At 42.0% G+C, this 17662-nt stretch overlaps 2 protein-coding genes across 2 annotated transcripts in view; one reads left to right on the forward strand and one right to left on the reverse strand.

Moving 5' to 3' along the window:
* The first annotated feature begins 2214 nt into the window (after window positions 1-2214).
* Lamtor3 (late endosomal/lysosomal adaptor, MAPK and MTOR activator 3) lies at window positions 2215-12226 on the forward strand. Its single transcript, XM_031375634.1, has 7 exons — window positions 2215-2409; window positions 2627-2670; window positions 3730-3764; window positions 8531-8589; window positions 10253-10386; window positions 10781-10844; window positions 11408-12226. Exons 2-7 carry the CDS (start codon window positions 2662-2664, stop codon window positions 11479-11481), a joined length of 375 nt encoding a protein of 124 aa, XP_031231494.1. The 5' UTR covers window positions 2215-2409; window positions 2627-2661; the 3' UTR covers window positions 11482-12226.
* A 2347-nt stretch (window positions 12227-14573) lies between these two features.
* Window positions 14574-17662, reverse strand: part of Dapp1 (dual adaptor of phosphotyrosine and 3-phosphoinositides 1) — a 52709-nt gene continuing 49620 nt past the window's right edge. Inside the window, exon 9 of the mRNA XM_031375635.1 lies at window positions 14574-16787. Within this exon, the coding sequence (XP_031231495.1) occupies window positions 16719-16787 (69 nt within the window). The 3' untranslated portion in view covers window positions 14574-16718. The remainder of the gene's footprint in view (window positions 16788-17662) is intronic.

Genomic DNA, 17662 nt, shown 5'->3' on the forward strand with positions numbered 1-17662 from the left:
TGTTCTAATGAATGATTTACAAATTTTTGTCTTTCAGTCTCTGTAATTTATCTCAACATAATGAATAAAAAGAAGGGAAGTTCTCACCATAAAAGGCTTGTCTTCATGATATTTTATCCTTCTTTTTTCTTTTTTTTTCCTTTTCTCTCCTCCTCCTTGTCCTTCTTCTTTTGAGACAGAGTCTTGTTATATAGATCTCACTATCCTGTAACTTATGTAGACCAGGCTAGCCTCCAACTCCCAGAGATCTGCCTGCCTCTGCCTCTCAGGTGCTGGGACTAAAGAAAGGCATGCACTACCATGCCCAGCATGTTATCCTCTTGATATGCTCATTCGTTCATTCATTCATTCAATAAATGTATGAATCCCTGATGTGTCACAGGTAATGAGCTAGGAGCTGGGAATTATTCACAGACTAAGACAAGTATAATGCTCTAAGTGTAAATTTAATTAAGAAATCATTTTTGTCCAGGAAATGAATGTTTTAATTTTGGTAAATGTGAAAGGATCACAAATTACCCATTCATCTATTAACATCTATTTATAGTTAACATTTATCTATTAATATCTATTAAGATTTATCTATTTGTCTATTAACACTTAATCTAGAGTACCTATACTATTCTGGAAAGGTCAGAGAAGATTTCACTGAGAAGCTAAACTAAAGCTAAAACCTAAAGGATGAAATAAGAGTGGGGCTGAGACACTAGAGAACAACTTCATGCGGTGTTCGACAACAGATGTCATCACCAACACGCCGACTCACACAGCTGAGCGGGCCTGCACGAGATCAAGTCAGCCAACATTCATGCATGCAGTGGGGAATGTCCATGAGCCTGCCTATAAGGAAGGGCCCTGGAAACCTGGTGGCTTCTGAGAGAGGGAGTATCAGTGTTCTTTAGGCTGACCATGCTCCATTGCATAGTTCCACAGGCCCAGGGGTAGATGATCAGCACAAACTGGTCTTGATAGGTTATTGGGGAAAAAAGAGACACAGTTTGGAGGGTACAGACATGGGGGTGAACCTGGGAGGAGTTAGAGCAGAAGAGTCAGGGGTAAATATGATCAAAACATTGTATGAAAGTCTCAAAGAGTAAAAGTATTAAAACTTTCGGGAAATGAAAAGAAACTTGTGTCAGGGTTATACAGAGAAACCCTGTCTTGAAAAAAATAAATAAATAAAGCCGGACAGTGGTGGCCCATGCCTTTAATCCCAGCACTTGGGAGGCAGAGGCAGGCAGATTTCTGAGCTCAAGGCCAGCCTGGTCTACAGAGTGAGTTCCAGGACAGCCAGGGCTATACAGAGGAACCCTGTCTCGAAAAACAAAAACAAGAAAAGAAAGAAAAGAAACTTGTGTGATTATTTAGTAGAAGGATTCCAAAGTCGGTACTCCCATAGAGCTTACAGTTTGTTTGTTTTTTTTAACGGTACACTACTGTTAACACACGAAGTAAGAGCTAATCTGCAGCAAAAGCCATCCGCTTCAATTCCCCTACTCTACCTCCCAGCTCAGGCAGCCACTGGGGAGTATTTAGATCCCAGGTGATTTTCGTTTGTCCCGTGGTTTCTACAGGAGTCTCCTAAGCTGATTACAGTGCAGCCCTCTACCACAAAGAATTATCAAAGCGTCAGTAGTGAGAAACACTGGGCCAAAGCAAGTGGAGAAGCCTCCCTTTTGCTAAGCTTTCTTGCTTTGCCCTTACCGTAGGTTTTCTTGAATGTACAAACATCGACAAAAGATATAGGCAATTAAAAAAAAGAAAAAATACAACAAATGCAGGTCCAAAAGCCAAAACAGGCAGCCCAGTGCATGCATGTTCAAAACAGACTTAACAAACGAGCCCATAGGCCCATGGCTCCTGCACTTCTAGGTAAAAACTCAAGAAAACACGTAGCGTAGCATCCTTAGGAAACTGGCTTGTAAACTGGGTCATCTAAGGACCCGGGACTTCTAATAAGTAGGCTGTGGACACACACACACACACACACACACACACACACACACACACACACACACACACACACACACACACACAAGATTTACATAATGGCTCTGGGAAAGGTGTACGTGTACTCTGCCCAGGACCTTCTTCCGTAGTAGGTGTGTTGGGTGGAAATTAAAGCGCAAGGACCTTAGGTGCAAGCCCAGCAGCTCATGGCGCAGCGCGCAGGCGCAGAAAACCCCGGCCCGGGTGAGGGGGCGGAGCGGCCGCGCGCGCAGTTTCCGGCCGGTCTCCCCGGAAGTTCCGAATCACCGGTTCTGGAGGGTGCAGCAAGTGCTTCCTGGATCGCGGCGGAGGTCACGAGTAATATGACAGCGACTTGACAGGCGACTTCAGAGAGGCGACTGAACTGCGGGAACACCCGGGCAGGTCTTCCCAGGCTGGAGCGCGCGTGCGTCTGCAGAGGTCGCTCCCTCTCTCAGCTCGGGGACCGGGTGGGTGGGGAGACGTGGGCCGTCCGGGCTGGCCACCCGGCGGGGTCTCGGGGACCTCCCCACTCCCTTGACGGAGATCCAGAACCCTCGCTTGGCCCTGGCGAGGGTGGATCTCGTGATGCTGCCTGGGTCTGGGGAGGGCGACTAAGCCCCCGGGTGCGGGGGAGTCACGGAAGTTTTCCTTCCAGGAGTGGAGTGATTCTGCGAGAGAAAGGGGTTCATCATGGCGGATGTGAGTTGACACCCCTTCCCGAGAAAAAAGGGGATGTGGGAGGTTTGCACGAGGCTTCTGAGAGGAGAGAGGTAGACATTTGTTTCGTCCTCAGCCTCGCCTCTCTCCCTGGATCTGTAGTAGGGACTTGATGAGTTTCTATGAGGACCGGTTGTGGTGGGCCACTGAGGTGCTGTAGCCTGAGAGAACTGTATTCTTCCCACTTCCAAATCCTAGTGGAGCATACAAGAACTCTGCGTGGGTTCATTGGAAATCCCAAAGGATGACTAGCCGCCCTTCCAGTCAGTACCTGCTCAGAATCCTTTCCCACTAAATAAGTGCTCTTGGTTGTCGCATTAGGAATCTAAAAGGATTTCTAACTGGTGCCCCATTAGCAACTTGTATTCCGTTTCTGTGTGTCTGTTTAAGACGAGAGCAAAAGTTCGTGGTGGTAACATGGAAAAGGATACTCATTCAGGTCAGGAGATAGAGGTTCAAAACAGCACACATTTAAAGTGGCGGTCATAATTATGTGACTTGGCCGTGAGTGTTCCTAGATGAGTATATAATGAGACAAGGTAGCCTTCTGTTCTCTTAGTCCTAACCGCATTCCCTGTTAATTCTTCACATTGTCATTATCTTTGTCAAGAAACTGAATATTAGAGTAGTTTATCTGAATTAGGATCATTAAAAACAATCGTGGTCAATCTGTATGGACCTGGGAAGAGATTTATAGACTATTTCCAAGTGAATACGGTAGCATCAGGGTGTAAATTATTATGAAGCACACGATCTCATTTTACAGCAAATATATCTGTGTGTTTTCCAAATTCCAAGTACACTGACATGTCCACCTTCCTCACCTTTGATAGCACTCTAATGTTGTAGGGCCTGTGACAATCCCTGTACACACGTAATGAAACATAGAATGAAACTGAGGCCTAGAAAAAGGTTAATTAACTTCTCCCAAGTTGCACAAGTCAAAGATGAACTGCCAGTTACAAATGGTGATTTCATGTTCCTTAGGGCTGTGGACAGGGTACGATGTAATGTGGTCTTTAAAAAACTATTCTCTTTCAGGATCTAAAGCGATTCCTATACAAAAAGTTGCCAAGGTAAGAAATTACTGATTTGATGTTGAATAAGTTCTGCATAACATGTTAGTCTTACAAAGTATTTTGTTTCTCCTTTTAAAATTAGTATTTTATAAATGTCATGGTAATTATTGAAACTCACTTTTAGTTTAATTAAAAAAAGATGTCTTTGTTAACAAGCACGTCTTTTGTCTACATTCATATCCTTCTACAAATAACTCAGATTTTGTAATCATTAGGGATGAGACAGGAGTGAGGGGAGAATGACAGAATCTTGTGATTTCACATTCCAGAACAAAGCAATCAGATTGAATTGAATGACCTTGGAGGTCATCTAGCAGACTATTCCATGAAACCCTTTTTCTTTTCTTCTTAGTCTAAAGTTATAAGTGGTTATGTGTGGATATCAATTTATCTCTGTAGGTTGAAAAAAATTAACATTCATTTAGACTTGCTTGAATTGTTGGATGTATGGCTTATGTTTTTACTCTGATTATACATCAGTGGAAATTAATAACTGTGTTCTGGTTGTGATTTATATGGTGCATATAGAAAACACCATTGGCATGTTAAGTGAGATAATGATTATTATCCATTTAATGTTAATGAAATCTTTAGTTAATTTTAATTAAATTAATTAAATAAAATTAATTTTAATTCTCTTCCTCTTAATAAAATGGCAAATTATAGAGACCAGCTGCTGGTTCTTTTTTCACACAAATGGCCAACATGACAGGCAGTGACAGCTTTGCATACTAACTAATGAGTGGCAGTGGAAACAGGATACAGGCTAAAACCATGCAGGAGAGTGTTAGTAACTAGTGAGGGAAATGATACTTGTTTTCTGACCTTATAACTTTCCAGAGCATTAATATTTTTCTCATTAGTGACTACAGATGTTTTGGGAACTGCACACCGTCCTCATATGCTCTCTGTAGCTATGATAAAACTCTGACCAAAAGCAACATGAGGAGAAAGAGTTTATTTCATCTTACAGATTACAGTTCATCATGAAAGGGCAGGGCAGGAGCTGAAGCAGAAGCCGTGGAGGAATGATGCTTACTGGCTTGTCCTGCATGGCCTGCTCAATGTGGTTTTTATACAACCCAAGGTGGTACTACCACTACATCAATCATTAATCAAGAAAATGCCCTGCAGACTTACCTGTAGGCCAGTCTGATGAGGAGGCATGCCCTGAATTGAGGTTCCCACTTCCCAGATGACCCCACTTTGTATCTTCAACCTGACAAAAAACTAACCGGCACACAAACAAATAGGATAACTAGGGTAACTAGCATTTGCTTAGGAAACCAAAACATTCAAAACATTGTGAAAGTGAGCTGGGCATAGTGGATAGGCCTGTAATTCCAACACATTTGGAAAGTGACAGAAGTTCAGAACTAGCCTGGGCTACGTGAGATTATGTCTCAAAAGAACAACAACAGGACCGTTAGATGGCTCAGTGGGTAAAGGCACTCGCTGTTAGGCCCGATGTGATTGGTTGGTTTGGCATGCATGATTGAAGTGAAGAACCACCCCCACACATTGTCCTCTGACCACAGTACACACACATACAATAAGTAAGAATATTTGAAATGGCAGCTGACAAGCAAAAGAAACATTGAGTGACTTGTTGAGTCACCAAAAGGGCTCTGTTTCTGTCATGTGCCTTCAGATAAGGAGCGGGCATCTGTGTTCTTTGCAGATTCATGGGCTTCATCCTTTGATCAGCTTTCCATGCCCATCCTGTGTCCTTCCTGTGCTGTGAAGTCCTTGAGACTTCCTTTGATGTGGGTGTTTTCATCCATCCAGAGTTTCCGACTGCTTTCCTTATTCAAGTCCATAAACTCCCTTCCACCGAGTACCCGAGGCTTTCCGTCTGAGCTTTAACATTGACCATAAACTGTTGAAAGTAAATGTTTGTTTACTTTTGAATTTTGATAACTTACCTTCAAGCAAACAGAAAGCTCCATAAGTTAGGGCCATATGCAGATTAATAATATTGTGGGAGCTAATACTAGAGCCATATGCAGATTAATAATATTGTGGAGAGCTAATACTAGAGCCATATGCAGATTAATAATATTGTGGAGGTACAATGGGAACGTAGCTCAGTGAGAGAGTATTTCATACTTGGAAGGCCCTAGGTTCAATCTGCAGCACTTCCAAAGGGACAGAGGAATGTTAGTGCTAGCACATCAGCAGGGAAGGGATTACACCACCCTTTTCATAAGGACTGAGACCGCCTTGGTTCATATTTGCAAATCATTTCTTGAAAACAGGCTTATTCCACCCTAAGAACAAAAACAAACAATAGTGCTGTGACCTCTGATTTGTTGCTGGGTATGTGAGTTTGCAGGGTATATGCATTCTTGCCATTTTTGCTTTGTTGTTGTTGTTGTTATTGTTGTGTTTTGCCATTGTGTTTATGTGTGGGGGTGTTTTGTATGCATGTATGTCTGTGCACCATGCCATGGCTGGTGTCTGTGGAGGTCAGAAGAGGGCTTCCTAGAACTGAAGTTACAGATGGCTATAAGCTGACATGCAAATGCTGGGAACTGAACCTGGTTCTTTGGAAGAACATCCAGTCCTCTTCAACCACTGAGGCATTTCTGTAGCATCATGAATTCTTGGTTTTAACTACTTTATTTCTGTACTTCTCAACAAAGTCAGGTAGTTTCAGGTATCAATAAAGTGTATTTTTTTCCTCCATTAAATATTGTTCTTGGGTTTGTATTTTAAAATCTAGTTGACCCTCTCCCTTAAAAATCTCAGATTTTTCATGTTTTACAATAGCCAATATTTTGTAGTTTTATGAAAAACAGTTTGTTCTGTGCCCTGTGGAGAGTAGACGGGCTATGTTGGAGTCCAGGGCTTTGTGCATGCCAGCAAACGCTCAGCTACAGCGTCAGCCCCAGCATGATGGCTTTCATACTAATGTAACACAGTAGATTAAAAATAGTTGTTTTTAGTAAATGTTAGATTTTTGCTGATTAATAAAATTTATTATAAATGTCTCTTATAGCCCAGCAATTCTTATTAGTAAAATCTATTCAAACCACTCTTTGTTGTGTGTGGAATTGAAAACAACTTCTATATTTGTGACCTGATTTCTAAAAAGGAGTGCTTTAAGACTGCTCTGCATTCTTAGGCTTGTGCCTCTGTGGATTTGTAACCCATTAAAAAGAACATTCTACTTTTTACCTCCTTTGGTGTATTAGCTACTATTTAAATTAATTACTGTGGAAGTTAAAACATACCTGTGCTATATAGATTTTTCTAACTTTTTTTTATAATATATTGAGCACCTGTCTCTTAATTTGATTCTTTCTGAGTAGACAATATACTTATAAAATTCAAGGTTACAAAGCTTCCTATGCCTGTCCTGCAGTCATGGAGCTCCACTGCTAGAAGCATCTGGTGTCAGAAGTATTTATGTACTGGCAACCACAGATAGGACTGCACATCACACACACAAGGCTTACTTACACATTTTGTTATATAGTTTGTTGCTTAAGGTACATTTTTCAAAGCTGAAGTTTATTTTTCACTTAGTATGACTTTTAAGAGGCTCAGTAGTTAAGGGCACTTGCTGCTCTGTGAAAAACACAGATGGGTTCATGTCCTAGCACCCTTGCTGGGTAATTCACAACCACCTCTAACTCCAGTGTCAGGGAAATGGATGCTCTCTGCTGGCCTTGGAAGGTATATCATGCATGTACATACATAAGTAGGCACACAGATGGAGTTTGTTTGTTTTAAATTCATGAGAATGTACATATTGGTGGGTAAGGACTTAGGGTGCAAGTATAAGGACCTGAGTTTGGGTCCTCGGAGCTCAAATGAAGTCAGTGCTCCTCTAGTGAAATAAGCTGTAGGGGCAGGAGAGTCCCTGGAAGCCCATGGCCAGCTAGTCTAAGAGACCGAGGCTGTCCTCTTACCTCCACATGCAACTGGGTCATGGTCTCTCTCTCTGTCCACACACAAATTCACATATGTATATACATGCATGCATGTCCTCTTTCACACACACATACTCTGAAATCAGATCTGTTCAGTGCATAAGGAACATCCCCTTTTCAGTTACTTGATGCCCTAATGTTCCGCTGAGCTGCCACTTCCCCAGGGAAGTCTTCTCCTACAGATCCTCTAATGGCACCTCCCGTAGCAGTAACTTTACCTTAGTGGACGGTGATTTGCTTGGAAGCCACTCAGCTTAGATTCTAAGCTTGTAGAGTCAATATCACAATATCAGGAAATACTAAGTGCCTTAAAAATCTAAAAACCCAGTATCAGAAATCAGAACGAGTGAGGAAAAGAAAACAGACAAAGATTCTTTTGTTCTTATCATTGTCACAGCTGAACCCTTTTCTGCTTCTATAAACCATGGAATGATAAAACATAAACTTTACTCTTCGATAATAAACATGCATGTTGTAAACATCCTCAACATTTCAGTAGTACACATTCATTGACTTTCTAGAGAAGTTTTCATAAACGCACCTTGGAACATAGTTTAACAAATAGGTACACATGCATACACACACATATACACGTGCGCGAGCATGCATACATATATTTTTCAGAACGTGCATGAAACAGGTCAGAGGACTTAGCTTGGTAGAACCCTTGCTAGAATGTGCAACGCCCTGAGTTCTGTCTGTAGTGCTGGAGGAGGGAAAAAAAAGAGAGATGTATATATGCTTGAGAATTGCCACCATGGGTCTGAGATACATATTTGTAGAAATCAAAGTGACTTTGTAATACTGAACTTTGTTTTCTTGTAGCGTTGAAGGCCTCCATGCAATCGTTGTGTCAGATAGAGACGGGGTGCCGGTTATTAAAGGTAAAGATGCCTACTTCATGCATATGGCACATTTGCTTTTGACAAAAAAATGTTTTATATTTAAATAATTAAAAATAGAGCTCTTATTTCAACAAACTCTACTGGTTGTTTGAGGAAGTGCGTGCTTTGTCTGTTGAGGACTTAGTATGCGGCCTGTGGTGAAGTGCATGTCAGCGGGACCATGTAACATCTCGGATCTCTGCGTGCATCTGCCTTAGTCCTGGTTATCCCCTGAGGATGCTTATGGCATAGTACAAACATAATACAAGCCTTTAGTGTTGAGAGTGTGTGTGCAAGGCAGGCAGGCAGCCAACCCCTACGCGCGGCACTAGCCCAGGCTCATGGGCTTTAATCTTGCAGGGTTTTGCTTCCTTAGTGGAAATATATTTTTTTAAAACTTTAATGTCATCATTAGTCTAGTTGATCAGAATCTAAGAAGTTTTTTTAAAAATACATCTGTATAAAGTCTTGAGAACTCTGTGCGTGCATACAGTATGTTTTGATCATATTCAGAACCACTCCAAACATGGCTTTGGTTGTCCTCAGCTTTCTTGGTGCACATTGCTGTAACTGAGGTAGTGTGATTCAGGTTGTTTACTGTTTGTATCTTCTGATGTGATCAAAGTGGACTTGGCTGGTTTCTTTTTTTTTTTAAGATTTAGTTTTATTATTATACATAAGTACACCGTAGCTGACTTCAGACATACCAGAAGAGGGCGTCAGATCTCATTACAGGTGGTTGCGAGCTACCTTGTGGTTGCTGGGATTTGAACTCAGGACCTTTGGAAGAGATGTCAGTGCTCTTACCCACTGAGCCATCTTGCCAGCCCGGCTCGTTTCACTTACCAAGATTAAAGATGAAATAGTATCTTACACATTTTGTTTACAATTTCTTTTCCACATCAGGACAAACATATCAGGTAATTTTAGACATTAGGGTTAAAGCTTGCTTTAGAGGTCACCTGGTTTATTCTTTCCGTTTTACCCATTAGCGTGGTCAAGTGGAGAGAGGACACTGCCTGTGTAGAGCAGGGCATTGAGTTGGTGACAAGACATGATAGAGTCCATTGCCTGTGTGCCACCCATCACACAGTGTGGGCAGCTGTGGGCAAGCCACCTTCCTCTTGTCACCCTAGAAAGAGGGCTCAGGTGACTCTCCAGCCCTAATGATCTTTCCCAGAATCTCTGCAAAGCACTGAAGCTCCATACTTAGCTGATGCAGCTATGCAAGTCTAGCCTTAATGAGTGAGAGGAGCATGAAGCTGGCAGCTAACCATTGGGCTGTAGATTTGTATGCGAGCAAAAGACTTTTTCCATTTGATTCTGCCTACAGTAGATCACCCTAGTATAGTATAGTGTAGTGTAGTATAGTATAGTGTAGTATGGTATAGTATAGTATAGTATAGTGTAGTATGGTATAGTATAGTATAGTGTGGTGATTTATTTATAGTCTGAGTTGACCAGCATATTCATTTTATTACATGTAAGTCAGTGTTTCTTCCCTGAATTATTTATGGTCACAGACTTCTGAGACCCAGTTAGGGTTTTCAACATGGTAAATGTACTGTTGTGCTAGGCTTTTACTGGGTTATGTTTTTTAAAACCTGCTGTTGAACTCTTCCCACCATACTCTACATAATGTTTATTTAATCACTCATCCCAGTGGCCAATGACAGCGCTCCAGAGCATGCCCTGAGGCCTGGCTTCTTATCCACTTTTGCCCTCGCCACAGACCAAGGCAGCAAACTTGGACTTTCAAAAAATAAAAGCATCATCTGCTACTATAATACCTACCAGGTCTGTATATTCAGTCTGCAGCTCCTGCGTGCTATGCTGATTTCACCTATCATTTTCACAGCTTTCGTATAAATTGTTTTTAGTGTAAGGCAAAATTTTAGTATGAGGGGGATAGAATTTTTAATATTTAGTCTAAATTAATCTTTTTTAAAAAGGGGGAATAATTATTATGGAAAGGTACTTAAAACTTTAAAAATAAAGAGCTTGTTATGCTATAAAGTATGTGTTAAGATCATTGCTAACTCCAGTAGATGGTGCCGTTAGCTTACATAGCTGCAGCTTTTCTACACAATTCCTCTGATGTGACAGATAAAGAACGCTTGCCTTGGCAGTCAGTGATCAGCTGTTTAAATGTATATACTTGCAGCATTGCTATTTAGATCTTTCTTTTTAGGTGGTTCAATTCAACCGTTTGCCTCTGGTGGTGAGTTTCATAGCCAGCAGTAATGCCAACACAGGTATGTTAAAAGGGTCACACGTGCCGACACTGTCATTCCTCATAGCACTATTCCTGTGCAGAATGACAGATTAGGACTGACAGAGCGAGAGACCTACATTGGTGCCTCAGCTCTGTCTCTGTTTTCTCTTGAACTCAGTTCCCAGTTCACACGTCTGCCTCCTTCTCAGGCCTTGTCCACCTCAAGGGTGGTTTCTAGATGCACTTGAAATGAGGCAAGGCATTGGCTTTTTGCCATAGAAACTAGTCAGCTCAGTGTTGCACTTTGTGTGCTATTTGTGGCTCACATTGTAACAGCCTAGGAAAAGGAAGGGTTACAGAACATAAACTGAGCAATCCATACAGGGTGCTGTATAAATGACTTCATTCTCTAGACCAATCAATTAAACTACAGTGCTGAGATTTCGAATACTTGGAGACAGGTTGAATGTGATTGAGAATTTAGAGATACTTTTGTAGTTTCTTTTCTGTCACTGTGGTGAAAAATAGCCACATGAGGAGAAAGGGTTTGTTGTAGCTCAGAGTTCATATGTCTAACATTCTAATCTTTTAACTCTCTTTTAGGGCTAATTGTCAGCCTAGAAAAGGAGCTGGCTCCACTGTTTGAAGAACTGATCAAAGTTGTGGAAGTGTCTTAATACAGCAGTGGTTTTGATGCACACCTCGGCCTCACTACAACAACCCTGGACCAGGCCAGCAACCTCAGACCACAGTAGTACTTGTATCTATGTATTCAAAGGGCCGCTTTTCCACGTTACACTAAAGAAGAGCCTATCGCTATAATTTATAGACAGATCAATTGTTATATTTATGTGTACAAAATCTTTTCTTACTTAGTGAGATCTGGGAACACCACAGAAATGGTTCATCCTATTGCAGCTCCCATGGAGTTAGTGCAGGTGCTGGAAAGTGAGTGGTGTCTGTCCAGAGCATCAGGGTCAGAATCGTACAGTGAGGCCCTTGAGCCAGCAAGCGCACCTGCTGAACTCTGCTCCAGTCTGTAAACCACAGACCCTTTTACTGAGAATAATGATGAGGTCATATTTTTCTTAAGATTATATTTTATTTCTTCGCATTGTGAGGAAGATGAAATGGCTTAGAATAATTAAGTACAATCACTAACTTTCCTCTTTGTCTGTGTTCTCAGTGTAGATGAGTGTTACTAATAGATTTGATTGTTCAGGGTGCTGCTCCTCAGTGAGAACGAAATCACTGCTTATGATTTCTCTTCTGCTCTTCTGTAACCGTGCTTCCACGATTGTGTTCTTTGTATGATTGAAATGCATGTTACTGAATTCTGTTTCCTTACCAGTGTGTATATAAAAATGACAGGATGGCCATTTTTTATACATGTGTATAAATAAAATAGTATTTTTAAAGGTACAGAATGAGCTCTGTGTAGGCCTCTTTTCTTGTGCTTTGAAAAGTTTAATGGACATAATTCTATCCTTCAGTCACATGAATAAGCCATGGATAGTTCATATAGGGATTGTTTTGGAGATTGTTGTGTCTAGTATAAACTGTCAGAACAACAACAACATCAATAAAAACAAAAACACCTCACCCCTGAGCCTGGCCCAACCTCCAGGAAAGAAGTGGTCTCTCTGCTTACTGCCTGAGGCTCAGGAGTGGATCAGCTGTTCAAGTCCCGCTCTCCTGGCAGTTTGTCTCTGGAATGGTTCAGTACCCATGCACTACTGCGTGCTGGTCTCCAGCCCTCCCGAGGCAGCTGTAGACACAGTGGCCGTGGAATGTCTGCTCTGGGGTGCCTTTCACATGGACAGTGCTCTGGGGTGCCTTTCGCATGGACAGTGCTGGTGCTGGCCTAGCTTCCTTCCGCAGGAGCTGGGTGGCTGAGCACCCTGCTGCTGCTTTTCCTCCTCCTCATTTTCCAGTACAATCTGAGAGGAATTGTGAGTAGAGAAAGTGAGTGTGTGGAGTGCCCTGAGAGAGACACAGAAGGCGCTGCGGAGCCACAAAGCGGGGCCACCTAAAGCAGGAGAAAGAAAAGCTGGAGAGAATGTGTCGTTGACTTTAGGGAGCTATAAACTGTTAGTGAACTATGAAATACACCCATTAAGATACAGAATTCTCATTGAGTTACCATTTAACAATGTCTAGGAAATTCTTGCTAGTGATGTGATCCATGAACCAGAAAGGTAACTATAGATAATATAAAGCTAGAAAACTTAAGATTACACCTCTTTAGTGTTGTGTGTGCATACACACTTGTACACATGTAGGTCTCAAAAGACAACTCAGGAGTTGGCTCTCTCTTGTGATGTATGTCTGAGGATTGAACTCTGGCCACACTCACACAATAACAATAGATACAAATTTTAAAATACTTTAACAAAACAAACTGAGATTCTTGAGGAGAAAGTTGTACCAGTTCTCAAGCAGAACAGTAGGGGTTATATATATGTGCCAAGGGACCAGCCGCAGCTTGGAGAAGGGTTCTGACAGAAGGGGTGTCTTAGTGAAAACAACGCTAAGTTAAATCGAGGGGCCAAGCTTTCCAGCTTGTCTTCTCTCTGTTCTCTCTACATTCTTTCACTCTGATCTGCTTTCTTTGGAGATCTGCAGTTCTGCCAGAGAATGTTCTCCAAGCACTCCTCTCTAGCTGGTCTAAACAATCCTGGATAGCTCATCTCCTGCAGATCATAAGCCCAGTCTTTTATTTTACATATTAATCCAGTCACATGCATCAGGTTTCCTTTTCATTATCCTATGAATCGGCATCCTGTAACCACAGCCCCTTAATTCTTAGAAAACAGCACAGTAAACATTTTCTAAAATTTTAACATTGCAAAAGAATCTGCCCGCCTCTGTTAAGCAGACACTTAGCTAGCTGGGTGGGGCCATGTCCTCAAGTCCTGGAATTACCATTTCTTTCTTTTTTCTTTCTTGAGACAGGGTTTCTCTGTGTAGCCCTGGCTGTCCTGGAACTCACTCTGTAGACCAGGCTGGCCTTGAATTTAGAAATCCACTTGCCTCTGCCTCCCAAGTGCTGGGATTAAAGGCGTGTGCCAATATTGCCCAGCGCATCTTTATTTTTTGCATCATTGAGAAATTATATATCTTCCAACCCATGTTTTTACAGTTCTCTTTCACAGCCTTAAGGCTGCCTTGAAGGTCTCAGCAGTTACCATTTTGCTGAGACATTAGCCACACCTTCACCTCCTGGACTCATGCTGTCTCTGATTATCATGGAGTCATTAATGTTCACAGGAAGGACATTCCTTAAAGGAGGAATGTAAAAAATGTACATTATTATACAAACAAGCCTTATGCCTATGGCAGCCAGCGAACTCTGGGCTGCTATGTGCTGGTCCTGTCCCAGGGGCTGGTGTCATTCTGTCCCCACCAAGGTCACACCAGACCCGACATGTATGTATGTGTATTCCATATAGGATTGGAGTGAGATATTGGCACATGCAACTGTGGAGTAGCCCAGAGACCGAGGCCATCTCCGCCTATGGCATTTTCCCTTGCTCCTAAGGTCTCTCAGGAATGGAGTGAGTCCTACCCATACTCCATTAACTAAACATTTCATCTAGTTCTCCAAGTCACTCTGTTCCAGGTAGCAAAGGGAAGCCATGCTTGGCAGTACAAGCAGGGTTTTGAGTAATCACTAATACATCAATATCTAGTAATTGGTCTCTTCAACCTTATCCTACTTTAAAAGCAATAAAAATGTTATAATAAAAACTGGACATGTACAACAAAGTCATGCACTTTTCATTTAATGAAGAGAACCGAAGAATATAAATAAACACATTTTACAGAAGGTAAATAGAATATTTAGTAGGAAGAAAAGATTATTGCTTCTAAGAAAATAAAAACCATACATTTTAAGGAGGAGCCATTTGTTACTCCTTAATTCCCAAACTTGACACAATCTTATCTTGACGTTTTATTCCATATTTAAAAAAAAAAAAAAAAGTAAATTACACCCCCTACCCTCCCCCTTCCCTGCTGAGGCCAGATGTTTTACCACTGATCCACACTCTAGCTCCAAAAACTCTTTGAAGCAAACAAAAATTTAATTTCTGATTCTTATGTGTTTAAACAACAGGGAACAATATTAAGGGTCTATGAGTTAATTTTGACACCATCTTGAGAAATGCCAAGAAGAGTAAAGTACCCTTTTGGATGTGTCCCTGAAGGTGGGTCAGAGATGCAGAGATGCGTGTGCTGACCTAATGGATGAGTTCATTCATTCCTGGATCAGAATCTGAGCAGACTATTGGGAGGTGGCAGAACGTGGAAGCATGGCACTTAAGATATATTCCTGGGGACTCTGTCTTGCCCTCTCCCTTTCCTGTGACTGCCTTGCTCTGCTTCCTGCCGGCTCAGATGTGAGCAGCTATACCATACCCTACCCAGCACGATGGGAAGAAATGTCTTAGAGCCACAGAGTAAAATGAATCATTCTTTACATTGTTGGCGCAACCATCCTGGTCACACTGATAGAAGTGAAAACCATTGCCCCTCTCTCCTGCAAGAACAGAGTTCCATCAGCTCTGCACCACTGGCTGGTTTGTCACCCATTTGTGTCCCTTCTAAAAAAAGCCACATCAATAACGATTGGAAGTTAAGAATCTGTTCATGACCTCTGAACACGAGTTTGTCATTGCAACGCAGTCCTGGTCTTCTGGTTTGCAACAGCTGTGTATCACGGATGTCACGGAGATTTGATTTACTTACTCCCTTCCTTGGAAACAGAAGTTTTCCAATTAATAATGTCTGGGTGCCTCATAGGGCCAATCTCATACGACTGATCTTTGGAAAAGAGACAAGGCACATCCTTTATGGAGAAGTCCAAGTGAATTTGGAGAAATGGCAGCTAAAGAGTTTTAATTAGTGCTTACAAGTATATCTGTAATGACAACCATTAAACTAAAAGTCATTCACTACCACCCTTCTCTTTTTTTGAGACAGGGTTTCTCTGTATATCCCTGGCTGTCCTGGAAGTCACTCTGTAGACCAGGCTGGCCTCAACCTCAGAAATCCACCTGCCTCTGCCTCCCAACTGCTGGGATTAAAGGCATGCACCACCACTGCCCAGCAACTACCACCCTTCTCAATGTTCATTTTCTTACTATTTAAGACATTCCTACCCTTTATTATACATTCATATACTTTTCCCTATCTAGTCACCCACAAGACACGTAGTTTTCAGTTTATCATTAGACGTGAAGGACCCACTGGATTTGTATTATTATTTGTGTGTGTGTGTGTGTGTGTGTGTGTGTGTATGTGCCTGGAGTTACAGGCAGGCGTTTGTGAGCCCCAGGATATGGGTCCTGGAAACTGAATTCAGGTTCTCTGCCAGAGCAGATGCATTTTTAATGGCTGAGCCACCTCTTCAGTCCTATTTGAGGTTTTCTTATATAAACAAAACAAAAGCAACCCATCCTTTGGATGTCCTCGGTGTTTATTATCTTAATCTGCTTCCTCAAAGCACAGCCTGAGCTCCCTGATGTGCTGCTGTTTCCTTGCTGCTGCTTGTAGCACGTCCTCAAGTTTAGATGTGCTGACCATGACTTTGGGGCGGGGCTCCAGGAAACCAAAGTCAACAAGCCTAAGCCACTGGGACAGCCAAGGAGCTCTGGTCGGGCGCTGTGTCTGAGAGAGGCTCCACCGGGAAGTTAGGCAATTGCCATCAGCAGCTGGGTGCTGCTTCTGTGTTCTCGAGCAGATGGCCAGGTCCCGCCAGCTGTTTTCCATCAATCAGCAAACAGCCTACAGCTCCCAACCAGGATCTACTTTTGATTTGCTTTGAGAGGAAATACTTCAGTGAGCTTTCCTCTGAAGTCTGCCACAGATCAGACACCTGGAACAGTCAACCTTGCCCCTGAGCAAGAAAGTTCTATTTGAAGATAAACGACCGAGATCGGACGGCGTCTTCTCCTTGGCCCGGCTCTTTTCTTATTTTTGACTGTAATAAAACATAGATCCGTCTGTTACTGAACCACTTTATCAAATTGACTCTGAAATGGTAAGGAAGGCATACTGAGCAGTAAAAGACATTTAGACAGTTATGAATTGCCACTGTTCTACCAGGTTTTAATGTTTTTTTTTTTTTTAATTTTCCTTTAAGACATTGTAGAGTTGCTATTACAACAGACACAATTTGGGGATCTATCTAATACTTGTGAGAAAGCATGACACACCACCACTCAGTCAAAAGGAGGACTCAGGCATCAGCAGGGGACTTAGAAAGATGTTGATAATACACTGTTAAGTGGTAGGGGCAGGTAGAAACCACCAAAGGGCTGCGTTTTGTTCTTAAAGATCCATTTGCCCAGGGAGAAGTCTGAAAGTGTACACTGAACTGCTTTTTTACTTAAATTTTGCATAATAATTATGTGTCATTTGGGTAATGACAAATTATATGGAATTAGAAATGGAGCCTGTTGCAGGATATGTGATCACACTGCCAACCCTGAGATTGTGTTGTTTACTGGAAAAGCTTATTTCTAGTTGTGGTGTGGCTCATCCCTTAGCATATATTCCCTCTGACAGGAATACAGACATGCCCTAGGTGTATACACCTTTAATCCCAAACAATGAAGATAAAGTTAGTTTGTAGAAGGAAGCAGGCATATTTGAAAGTGATGACTAATTGAGTGGCAGACACAGTGATGAATTAGAGAAAGATTTGATAGCATAAGATCTGCCCAATTCTCATGAGAAGAAAGAGGAAAGGGAAGCTACTTAAGAGAGCAGTGCAGAAAGAGAGAGAGACAGAGAGAGAGAGAGACAGAGAGAGAGAGAGACAGAGAGACAGAGAGAGAGTGGGGGAAGGGAAGG

Source organism: Mastomys coucha, unplaced genomic scaffold (genome assembly GCF_008632895.1).
Source record: "Mastomys coucha isolate ucsf_1 unplaced genomic scaffold, UCSF_Mcou_1 pScaffold16, whole genome shotgun sequence".
NCBI lineage: Eukaryota > Metazoa > Chordata > Mammalia > Rodentia > Muridae > Mastomys > Mastomys coucha.

Excerpts from the sequence above, each read along its gene's own strand:
- Lamtor3 (XM_031375634.1), top strand. Across the intron at positions 3,765-8,530 it reads CTATACAAAAAGTTGCCAAG|CGTTGAAGGCCTCCATGCAA; the intron begins GTAAGAAATTAC and ends GTTTTCTTGTAG. Across the intron at positions 8,590-10,252 it reads CGGGGTGCCGGTTATTAAAG|TGGCCAATGACAGCGCTCCA; the intron begins GTAAAGATGCCT and ends CACTCATCCCAG.